This window comes from Aotus nancymaae, unplaced genomic scaffold, assembly GCF_030222135.1.
Source record: "Aotus nancymaae isolate 86718 unplaced genomic scaffold, 86718_ANA_hifiasm-v0.15.2.pri h1tg000010l, whole genome shotgun sequence".
Taxonomy (NCBI): domain Eukaryota; kingdom Metazoa; phylum Chordata; class Mammalia; order Primates; family Aotidae; genus Aotus; species Aotus nancymaae.
The window spans coordinates 76099056-76111777 of record NW_026988421.1 but is presented as its reverse complement, the minus strand read 5'-3'; the positions used below and the strand labels follow the sequence as shown (position 1 = coordinate 76111777).

Here is a 12722-nt window from a genome sequence, read left to right as displayed (position 1 = left end):
AATACATTTCATTATGTAGAGAAAGCATTTGGTAAAACTTAATATTCATTCACAACAAAAATTCAGCAAACAAAAGAGAATTTCCATACTCTGATTAACCCCCCTCTCAATTCCCCCACAGAAATTTTAATGGTGAACTTTTAAAGCTTTCCCTCTGAAATTCTACCAGCATTTTAATTCAATATTATATTGGTGGTCCTAAGTCGTGTATAGGGGTAGTCCTGGGGTGGTGAGGCAACTTTGCCAATGGTATGATTATATAGTGTATATACAAGTTGCAAAAACATCCACAGGCTAATTATTATAGAAAGTAAGTGAATTTACAAGATTATTAGAAAACTCATCAAACAAAAATCAGGCATATTTGTACATACAGCAAAAACTAAAATTATAAAAATAGTACCACTTACAGTATCAAAATCAAATATGTGTAACATTTTATAGAAAAGTACAAAACATTAGCAAGAAGTATTTCTAAAGTCTGAAATAAATGGAGGACTATATCTCCATGATAAATATGTTAATTCTCTCCAAACTTATCTATAAATTCAATGCAATCCCATTCAAAATCCCTGCAGGTCATTTCTGGAAACTGACAAGCTCATTCTAATATTTAATTGGAAATATAAAAGGCTAAGAAGAGCTAGGAAAAACTTGGAAAAGAACAAAGTTGGAACACTTACACTACCAGCCAGCAAAATTTACTTTAAAGCTACAATAATGAAAATAACATATAATTGACAAAATAAATGGAAATATTTGTCTATGCAATAAAATATTTATATATGCAGTCACTGATTTATGACAAAGATGATCTTGTAGTACAGTGGGGGAAAGATGACTTTAAAATAAATTAATCTTGACCACTATCTCACGCCATACACATAAATAATTTCCAGATGGACTGCAGACCCAAATGTAAAAGATTAAAAATAACTAACACTTGCCAGGCGCAGTGGCTCACACCTGTAATCCCAGCACTTTGGGAGGCTGAGGCAGGCAGATCACAAGGTCAAGAGTTTGAGACCAGCCTGATCAAGATGGTGAAACCCCATCTCTACTAAAAATACAAAAATTAGCCAGGCTCAGGAGACTGAGGCAGGAGAATTGCCTGAACCCAGGAGGCAGAGGTTGCGGTGAGCCGAGATCACGTCATTGCACTCCAGCCTGGGTAACAAGAGCGAAACTCCGTCTCAAAAAAAAAAAAAAAAATTAGCCAGGCAGGGTAGCAGGTGCCTGTAATCCCAGCTACTCAGGAGGCTGAGGCAGGAGAATTGCTTGAACTTAGGAGGTGGAGGTTGCAGTGAGCCAAAATTGTGCCACTGAACTCCATCCTGGGTGATAGAGCAAGACTTTCTCAAAAGACAAACAAACAAAAAACAAAAAATGCTTCTACGCTTTTAGAGTAAAACAATGAAACAAATATGCATGATATTAAGGTGGGAAAAGACTTCACAAACAGTTTTAAAAATTGGTAACAACAAATGGGAAACCTATAAAACTGGACAATATCAAAATTGGTAAGTTATATCATCAATAGACACTATAAGGAGATTTCAAAAGCAACTCGCGGTAAAGAATATAATCTACATATATAAAATGTAAATACACACATGCATACAAATGTCTACATATTGACACAAAATAAAAGATTTATATCCAAAAATATCAAGAATTTTTACAAATCATTAAGAAAAACTATAAATAACCCAACAGAAGACACTTGACAAAAGAGGATATAACCTCATCGCCCAATAAACATATGTGAAAGTGCTCTGTGAGTAGTTATCAAAATATATAAGACAAGATCTCAATGCAATACTACTATACCCACTCCAGAATATCAAAAATGCAAAAAATCAGAAAGCACCAAGTATAGAGAAGAAGGAGAAATTTCTGGAATGTTCATTTACTGCCAATGAGGAGTGTAAACAGGCACAATTACTTTGAAAACCTGACAGCATCTTTATACATCAGCATAGCCTATAACCCAGGAATGTCTTTCCTACACATTTTCCCAACAAAAATGAATAAACGTTCACCAATAAAAACATACATCAAAATCTTCACAATAGTGCATATTCTAATCGCCAGAAACTGGAACCAACCTAAATGTCCATGAACAATAAGATAAGTTGTAGTATTTTCACACAAAGGAATATGATACAACAAGAATAAAGAAACTACAACTCACAAATACATAATATTAATGAAAAGAAGCCAGACATAAACTAGTACATGTTTATGGTTTCGTTTATATAAAGTTCTTGCAGAGTCAGAGGATGACTGAAAGGAACAGGAAGGCACTGTTTCTTTTAAAAAGAAAGACTTACTATAAAAACAATGTCAGCCAGGCGCAGTGGCTCACGCCTGTAATCCCAGCACTTTGGGAGGCCAAGGCGGGTGGATCACGAGGTCAAGAGATCGAGACCATCCTGGTCAACGTGGTGAAACCCCATCTCTACTAAAAATACAGAAAATTAGCTGGGCATGGTGGTGCGTGCCTATAATCCCAGCTGCTCAGGAGGCTGAGGCAGGAGAATTGCCTGAACCCAGGAGGTGGAGGTTGCGGTGAGCCAAGATCGTGCCATTGCACTCCAGCCTGGGTAACAAGAGCGAAACTCCATCTCCAAAAAAAAAAGTCAGCAGAAATAAATAGCTTGGGTGGAACCAAGCTATGTCAGAAGTGACACAGTTGATGTACATTCTAGTGAAAGCTCCTTATCTTGACCTGGACTGGAAGAAGCAGTATTGTAGAGACCAAAAAAAGTGAGAATATGCTAAAGGTCTTTAGGTTAAGTTAGAGATACTATTTTGAACTACTTTGGGGGGGGAGAAAAAAGAACAATTTAAATAAAAATAATAAGATGGCAGAATAAAGTCCAAGTATATCAATAAATGCAAACATAAAAAACTTGAACTTGCTAGTCAAAAGAAAGAGACAAATTGAAAATGTTAACAAAATAAACTATTTGCTACATATCAAAAAGGTTGATAGTAAAGGAAGGGGGAAAATATAAATAAAACTGGTAAGATATATTAATATTTGGGGAAAAGAAGTCTGAAAACAAAAAACATAATTGGAGATAGAGATGATCTCTAAATAATGATGAAAAGTCAAATTCACAAAAAAAAAAACAAAAAAAAACCCAATTCTGAACAGGTACACACCTAACAAAATAAGCCTAAAATTTATACAAAACAAAAAATTCACAGAACTTCAAAGCAAAAATGGTAACTCCAATAGTACTGTAGGAGAATTCAACACACTGTTCTCAACTTTTGCCATCAATTCTCTACCTGTTCTCAGACTTTTTCTTCTCCTTAGATTAGAAACACCGTCTTGTTCCAAAGCACAGAATGAATGTTTTTGTTGTTTCCCATATCATACACATAAACCTACTGAACAAGGAGGAAACTCATGGATCTTAAGGACTAACAGTCAATCCAGATGCATTCTGAACTCTTTTAGATAAAGCTATTTTGTGATTAAACAATAAACTCAAGATTGTTAGCCTCTAAAAACTGTCAGGTACTAAGTGGTTTATTGCTGCCATCTGCTGGATACTGTGTTTATTTGCACGTCAATCATGTTTGCCTAAAAGTCCTATTAAGACAAAGGTCTTAAACTGTTACCTTTCCTGAGCCTCCTTTATCTAATGAGATTAAGATACTCTCTCTAAATTAAATGTTTGTATACAAGGTGTTGATAGAGGTTAAAAAAAGCTTGTGCTATTTAAGCCTCTGGTAATAATGGCTTTTTTAAATAAGAGGTTTATAGGAGTATAGAAAATTATACTGCCTGAAATCCACTTGGAATTTAATATATCCACAAAGACTACCAATTTTCCCATACAACTACTGGAAAATCATATTTTATATACTGAATAATTGCAATGAGTCACTTTAAACATACCAATTATAGTTTACCTATATGGCACATTATCCACATTACTTGCTGTATTTCTTAAAATATGCACATATAAATTCAAGGTAGGTCTTCAACACTTACCCATACCTGGTTCCCTTGCCTTCCAGGCACATAGGAAGATTACACTTTCTGTCTTTAGTACTTAGGTGGGACCACATGATTAGTTCTGGTCAACAGATCACGAATGGAAATGCCAAGTGTTGCTTGCAGGCCAATGCAAGTAATTATATGTGTGAGACCCTCTGGCACTCTCTTCCTCTACCATAGTGACAAGAAGGGACCTCAAAAGATGGTCAAGCCCCAAAATCAAAGCAGCTTAGATCACTAAAGGCAGCCGCCCTAGAGAGCTGTCCAGACCCACAAGACTTTCTAAGAGTAAAAAACAAACTTTTATTGTGTTATCCCACTGAGAGTTGGCACTTCAATGTTATCTCAGTAGATAGAGCACAGGCCAAGGTTTCTCAACAGCAGCACTACTGCCATCTTAGGCTAGATAAATAATTCATTGTGGTCTCTGCCCTGTGCACTGTGGGATGTTAAACAACATCCCTGCCATCTACCCACTAGATACCAAGAAGCCCTCATCAATATGACAACCAAAACCACTTTTTGTCATTGACCTCCTTCCCACTATCTTTGAGAACCACTGGCATAGATTAACCTACTAATATAGAATGTACATATGTATGTACATATGACAAATATCTATGTAAATATGGTAAGTATATTTAAGTCAAATGTCGTATATTCTCATGCTTTATTTCCTACTAGGGTCAGATACTTTATAGGCTCGTAAGAAACATGAATTCCCATTTCTCAAAGTAGTAAAGTTAACTCATAAACTTTTTAAAAAATCAATCATAGCACAAGTGTCTCTATAATTGGGTAAACAAAATGTTCCAAGAGTATATTAATCCATACATACTATGCTGTTCATTTCAGAGGACTCATAGCTCCCAACTGGATGGACATTTCCAATAGGTTCCAAGCCTTCTTCATCCCACATGTATGTTCCATCAGAGCTATCAGATGGAGAGAGTTCAAATGAAGAACCAGCTCTGTAGTCTGTATCCGGTGAAATGAAATTATTCCCAGAAGCATGTTTTGTACATTCACTCCTGTCTTCAATTCATTTAAAGAGAGAGAGAGAAAAGATTACTGACTGACAAAAACATAATTGTTTCTCATGTCCTAAGTGTGTATAATTTGATATATCATAGCAAAAAAGCTGGCTCAAAAAAAAAAAGCACTCATAACTGTAGCATTTTCTATATCCTAAGCAATGAAAACATCGAGGCAAAATCTTTAAAATAACCTACTGAAATATTTTCTAATAGACAAAAAGAAAATTTAGTCATCTTTCACTTCTGTAATATTTCCAAAAATGTAAGTAAAACCTCATATTCCTATGTTTCCCAAGATAATTATTTTTAAATATTGGCCAGGAAACTCCTTTTCCTCTGTGTAAACTATTTAACTTCATAAATTAAATAATGTAGGGTACTCATAATTGCCTCCCTATAAGGAAATAAACTTGTTCTGGCAGTCACTTTTAGAAAACCTATAGACAACCAAGGGTTTGTAAATGCATCTCTATGCACTGATCTGATTATACCAGGGGACAAACTGAACAAACTGAAGGGATTGGACATACCACATGTCTATATCCAATCCCTTCAGTTTGTTCTATTTTCAAGCATATGGGTGCACAAACACCAAATACATTTTCTCTAGCATTTAGTAACAGGATAACTAAACATAAGAGGAAATGTTTAACAGATATTATTTCACTTTCTTCAGTTTAAAAAATAAATAAAGCTCCCTCTGGATGTGTATCTACAAAAATTGCTAAGGAAAAATTTTTTAGGATAAAAAAATCAGATTAGATATAACCTATATTATCTCATTTTACCCTTTGGTACAGCTTTACTCTTAACAAATAGCAATGATATGCTACCCTAAGAGATGGTCTGATGAATATCATACCACTGGTCAAGGTAAGTAGGGGAAAAGTCATTTAGAAGTACTGTCTATACTAAGCAGGAATAAGCCTGTGTATAATAGCCAAAGAACAACAAAGATAAGAGTGGTTTTATTAACATTGTTTTAGATAGGGTGAAAAATAAATGGGGTATGGAGCAAAAGTCACAAGGAAAATAAATGTCACCCCGCTCCAATTTTGTCTAGATCCATCCCTCTATAAAACTGATAGTATCTTGAAATCTATCTGAAGATAATGCTAAATGTAAGTTCAGTTATATTATCTAAAAAAAAAGCAAAGAAACTTAAGGTTAGTAATATTTACCAGAGACACTTATGTCTATCCATTCATCAGTTTTAGTGAGAGCTTTTTCATTTTCCTTGGGGGAATCAAATATATCCTGTGGTGGCACATTTTCATGTTTCTCTTCTTTGAGAGACATTTCCTCTGGAGTTATTCTACTTCTGTTAGAGTCTTCTATATCTATAAAATCATCACTAAAGTCTTCGCTTAAATCATTCTTGTCAGAAGATGACAAAGAAGACAAGGAAATGTCATCCACATCATCACTCAGGTATCTCGTTTTAGCATCATGTTTCATGCTCTGGTTGTTTTTTGTTCTGTAACTTTCATTTTCAATCAGTTCTTGGTCTTTATTAGTAGCTCTGTCCTTAGCCAAAACTGTAGCATCTTCCTCTACATATGTGTCAGCAGGTGAATTTTTATTTCCATCAACTATGATAGTCCCAGAAAATGGAGTTCGGCTAGATTTCAGTAGAGAAGGATGAACCATTCTATAGCCTAAAGTAGAAGTTACACCTGGACCATTCGGTAAAGCCAACTTCTTTCCACCAGCAGCATAAGGCCTATTAAATCCATACCCCAAATGTTCATTCCCATTGAGTACTTCTGACTGCCGGGAATTTCTTGTTAGCATACTTGACCGTAGAGGCACTCTAATGGATAGGTGTTGGTTTTGATAAGGCTTTGTAAGATCCACAGCTCTATTAAAGGAATGTGATCTGGTTATAGATGAAGGTGGAAGGAATGAATTCTGAATGGAATGTGAAAAACTCTGTGACCTTACCATTTTTTCACAATTAATAGGTTTACTACTGTCTGGGGATTGAGCTAAGCTTTCACCAGAACTGCTTCTGGTGGCACAGGAGTTTGCTCTAGGCCTTTGCATGCTACTAGCCGACCGGCTTCCATAAAATCCATTCAACTGTGATTTTGGAGTATTGACTGAAGAATATGAAGTCCTTCCTAATAATGTGCCTTTGGTAAATTTACCCAAATTAGACGGTCCAGAAAAAGACTTTTGGTTTAACTCCTCTGTAGATGACACCAACATAGTGGATGGCTTTGCTAACTTTGATGTGAATAATGAAACACTTTTCAAACCTCCCTTTACCCCATTTTTATCAAACATTCCTTGAGTAGGAACAAGTTTTTCAGGATCAATTATTTTATCAAGTGAATTTTGAGCATTGTTAGGCTCTTCGGCACCTTGTGCACAAAGTTGGTATTTATTTGCTTTTCTCCAATTAAATGAATGAGATGATGAACAATCAGAGCCATTATTTTTGATGTAACTTTTGATGTTAGTATTCTTGGAAGTTCCTAATAAATTAACAGGAGTCCCATTTGACATTGGCTGCAATGTACTTCTTACAGATTTTGTTCCATACTTTGGCAACTTGGAACCCAAAAATGTCTTGATTTGTGTTTTTTCTTCCATGAGCTATAAGGTGCATTTATTCTTAAAATTTGACAGAATCTGTGAAGAGAGAAAAGAAGTACATTAAACATTCTTAAATAAGGATAATTACTTGAATTATTACATAATATGATACTTATACTTTTATATGCAGAAAAGCCCAAAAGCTACTCATGATTTCTACAGAACTCCTAGCAAATAATGAATGCACTAATTAATAACTTTATGTTGGAAGAAAATAAAGAATTTTTTTAACTTTTACGAATGTATGATATGAATGATGACCACAAAATCCAGAAATAATAAAACCAAACTACCAAATTTAACTATGTAAAAAATAATACTCTCAGAGTACTTCTTCCAATTTCCAATCCAAGTAATTTTTTCAATTTGGATAATAGTCTCTCCTTTAAAAATAAGAACATACAGAAAGCCATAGCCAGTTCACTCAGGCAAGAGAATGAAATAAAGGGCATTCAGATTGGAAAAGAGGAAGTCAAACTATCTCTGTTTGCCAATGATGTGATTATATATCTAGAAAATCCTACAGACTCCTTCAAAAGATTCATAGATTTGATAAATACATTCGGTAAAGTCACAGGTTGCCAAAATACACAAATCAGTAGCATACCAACAATAACTAACAATCAAGAACTCAATCTCTTTGACCATAGCTTAAAAAAAAAAAAAAAAAAAAAAAAAAACACCTAGGAATATACTTAACCAAGGAAGTAAAAGATCTCTACAAGGAGAAGTGCAAAACACTTCTGAAAGAAATAAGACAATGCAAACGAACGGAAATACATCCCACACTCATGCATTAGCGGAATCAATATCATGAAAATGACCATGCTGCCAAAAGCAGTCTACAGATTCAATGCAATTCATATCAAAATACAAACATTATTTTTCACTGAATTAGACAAAACAATCCTAAAATTCACATGGAGCCAAGAAAGAGTATAAATAGTCAAAACAATCTTAAACAAACAAACAAAAAATCTGGAGCCATCACATTACTAGACTTCAAATTATACTACAAGGCTACTACAGTACATACATAGAGCAGAGAAACAGAGTAGAGAACCCAGAAGTAAAGCCAAATACCACCAACTGACCTTTGACAAAGCATACATAACAAAAATTGGGAAAAGAACATCTTATTCAATAAATGATGCCAGGAAAACTGGATAGTCACATGTAGAAGAATGAAATTGAATCCCTATCCCTTGCCTTATACAAAAATCAATCCAAGATGAATTTAAGACTTAAATCTAAGGCATAAAACCATAAAAATGCTACAAGAAAACCTAGGGAAAACTCTTCTGAATATTGGTCTAGACAAAGAATTTATGTCTAAGACACCAAAAGAAAATGCAACAACAAAAATAAAGGGACCTAATTAAACTAAAAAGCTTCTGCTCAGCAAAAAATAAGGAGAGTAAACAGACAACCCACAGAATGGAAGAAAATATTTGCAAACTATGCATCTGACAAAAGACTGATATCCAGAATCTACAAGGAACTCCAACTAATCTGCAAGAAAAAATAAAATAAAATAATCCATTCAAAAAGTTGGCAAATGACATCAATGAACATTTCTCAAAAGAAGGTATACAATGGCCAAGAAACATGAAAAAAATGTTCAACATCACTAATCACCAGGGACATGCAAATTAAAACCACAATGAGATATCACCTTATCCCAGCCAGAATGGCTACTATTAAAAAGTCAAAAAACAATAGATATTGGCATAGATGTGATGAAAAGGGAACATTTATATACTGCTGGTGGAAATATGAATTAGTACCACCTCTATGGGAAACAGTATGGAGATTTCTAAAAAACTAAATCTACCATTTGATCCACAATCTCACTACTGGGTATCTACCCAAAGGAAAACTGTCTTTAAAAAACAGCTGCATTATGTACGTTTATTGCAGCAAAATTCACAATTGCCAGATGTAGAACCAACCTAATTACCCATCAACTGATGAGTGCATTAAGAAAATGTGGTATATATACACCAAGGAATATTACTCAGCCATAAAAAAGAATGAAATAATGTATTTTGAAGCAACGTGAATGAAGATGGAAGCCGTTATTCTAAGTAAAGTAATTCAGGAATGGAAAACCAAATACCATATGCTCTTACTTATAATTGGGAGCTAAGCTATTGTTATGCAAAGGCATACAGAGAGGTATAATGGACACTGGAGACTCAGAAGGGGCAACAGTGGGAGGGGGATGAGAGATTTTTTAAAAACTACACAATGTAGAAGGGTACAATGTACACTCTTTGGGTGGCATGTGCACTGAAATCTAACTTCACCGCTATACAATTCATTTGTGCAACCACAAATCACCTGTTCCCTTAAAGTCAGTGAAATAGAAGTTAAAGAACATATTTTTTTTAATGTATATAATTTTATAAAACCTGGAAGACATCTGAAAAACATTAATTACTAAAGCCATAGAAGTATATAGGTGAACAATATAACAGTACCAAAAAAATTATTTTGGCATCAAGTGTTGAGTAATAGGCTGTCATTTTAGGCAACTATCTCAAAAGAATTTCCATCTAGTAACATAAATACACATTACAGTTAGTGCCAGGGTGAGAGGTATAAAAATTTAATAAAGTTGATTTGTCCATTAATCTCAATCTTACACAATTTATTTTATTTTATTTTATTTTATTTTATTTTATTTTTTGAGACAAGGTCTCGCTCTGTCACCCAGGCTGGAGTGCAGTGGCATGATCACGGCTCACTGCAGCCTCCACCTCCCTGGCTCAAGTGATCTTCCCACCTTAGCCTCCCGAGTAGCTGGGACTAAAGGCACACAGTATCACATCAGCTAATTATTTAAAAAAATTTGTAGAGACACAGTTTCACTAAATTGTCTAGGCTTGTCTTGCACTCCTAACCTCAAGCGATCGACCCACCTTGGCCTCCCAAAGTGCTGGGATTAGAGGCATGAGCCACCGCACACAACTTGTATTTATTTTAAATATAACACAAAACTACAAAAACAAAAAGGTTCAATGCACACACAAGAGCATAAACTAGAAACCACTAGTGTCCTCTATTTGAGTAACTTTTTAATAAATTATGATATATCATGTGATAAGATTATAAAAATGAGCTAGAAATATTAAAATGTTTGTCCTAATATTAACAAAAATATATGGTCACTATATGCTCACTGTAATTATATAAAAATTCTGCAAAAACACAAACAAGGGAAAAATGGAAATTTAAAAATGCCTTAGGGTCACTGATGTTTTTAATGTAGTGTATGACATTGTCTTTAATTTTGTTTTTTTAAGAGGTCTTGCTCTGTCACCCAGATAGAATGTAGTGGTACAATAACAGATCACTGCAGTCTCAAACTCCTGGGCTCAAGTGATCTTCCTACCACAGCCTTCTGAGTAGCTAGGACTGACTACAGACGCATGCCACCAAGGCCAGCTAATTTATTTTTACTTTTTATAGAGGTGGGGGCCTTGCTATATTGTGCAGGCTGGTCTCAGATTCCTGGGTTCAAGCAATCCTCCCACCTTGGCTTCTCAAAGTGTTGGGATTACAGGCATGAGCCACTGCACTGAGCTAAATTTTTTTAATTTTGTTGTTGTTGCTGTTGTTGAGAGGGAGTCTCACTGTTGCCCAGGCTGGAGTGCAGTGGAGTAACCTCAGCTCGCTGCAACTACCGTGTAGCGGGTTCAAGTGATTCTCCTGCCTCAGTCCCCTAAGTAGCTGGGATTATAGGTGTCCACCACCACGCCCTGCTAATTCTTTTTATTTTTTAGTAAAGACGGGGTTTCACCATGTTGGCCAGGGTGGTCAACTCCTGACCTCAGGTGATCCACCCACCTCAGCTTCCCAGAGTGCTGACATTACTATAAACCACCACACCCTGCCAACTTTTTAATTTATAAAACAACTGATTCCAAGTCAACCCTAGCCTAAGTAGTAGAGTTCCTATAATACATAAGTGTTATTATGTCAAAAGTAAATATTCAGAAAATTACACAAATGTTCAAGTAAAGACGTCAGAGTGAAAAAGGACTAAAGAACAATCTGTTACCCACTAATACGATATAAATGTATATACATATGTGTATGTGATTTTTTTTTTTACCAGAAAACCCACCAGCTACACACAATAATACAAAAAGCTATTTAAGCTAAGAACCTACAAACTTTAAAAAGTAGTGGATGGAAAAAAATCTGTATACAGTATGACTAGTAGCCTGATTACTGCCTACAAGCAGCAGTGAGAAAGAAAGGTGAAGAAAAAAATTTTGAAAATTTTAAGAAATACCTGTTTGGATAGAAAAATTTGATTTGTCATGCCCTAGAGAAGTTGAGGAAAATATCTTGAGCACAAAGGCTTCAAAACCTAGGCAGAGGCATCACCAGGATCTGCCAACTTCTAAGGCCCTATACTGAGTTGAGGGAAGGATCTGAAGCACATAGAAACATACTATACCCTCAGCAGTATGAACTGAGACTGGTATAGGACACTTAACACAATCTAAGGAGATGGGAAAGCGTAGGGCCACAGAAGGGCAAAAGCAAAGTCTTGACCTAGGTATCCAAATTAAGCCTGAGCAAGACAAAAAGAAATGGCCATACAACCATATAAACAGTTTCTTGCAACACAGAGCAACCTAATAAGAACATGCATCTAATGAAAGAAAAGCCCAAAGATGAAAAGACAAAACAAGTAAATTAAAAAGAAAAGTTTTGGCATTAAGGAAAACAATTAAGAAGAACAATGAATTTGGAAAAAAAAAAAAGGGCAAGGAAAAGAACTAAAGACTTAAACAAATGGCAAGGAGAAAAATCTCAAGATAATAAGAGTATTGAGGAGGCCAAATGGTGGATCACTTGAGTCCAGGAGTGCGAGACCAGCCTGGACAACGTGGCAAAACCTCATCTCTACAAAAAATACAAGAATTAACCAGGCATGGTGGCACACACCTGTTGTCCCAGCTACTCAGGAGGCTACAGTGGGAAGACAGATTGAGCCAATGAGGTCAAGGCTGCAGTGAGCCATGACCACACCACTACGTTCCAGCCTG

General features: G+C 35.5%; 1 protein-coding gene across 5 annotated transcripts in view; it reads right to left on the bottom strand.

The window, feature by feature from the left end:
- CCSER2 (coiled-coil serine rich protein 2) overlaps nt 1-12722 on the bottom strand; it is a 211706-nt gene that overhangs the window by 157788 nt on the left and 41196 nt on the right. For all 5 annotated transcript variants that reach the window (XM_021672267.2, XM_012438996.3, XM_012438997.2 and 2 more), the window contains exons 2-3: nt 6237-7692; nt 4857-5053 (exon numbers count right to left, since the gene is read on the bottom strand). In XM_021672267.2, coding sequence (XP_021527942.2) covers nt 4857-5053; nt 6237-7653 — 1614 coding nt within the window. In that variant the 5' untranslated portion in view covers nt 7654-7692. The remainder of the gene's footprint in view (nt 1-4856; nt 5054-6236; nt 7693-12722) is intronic.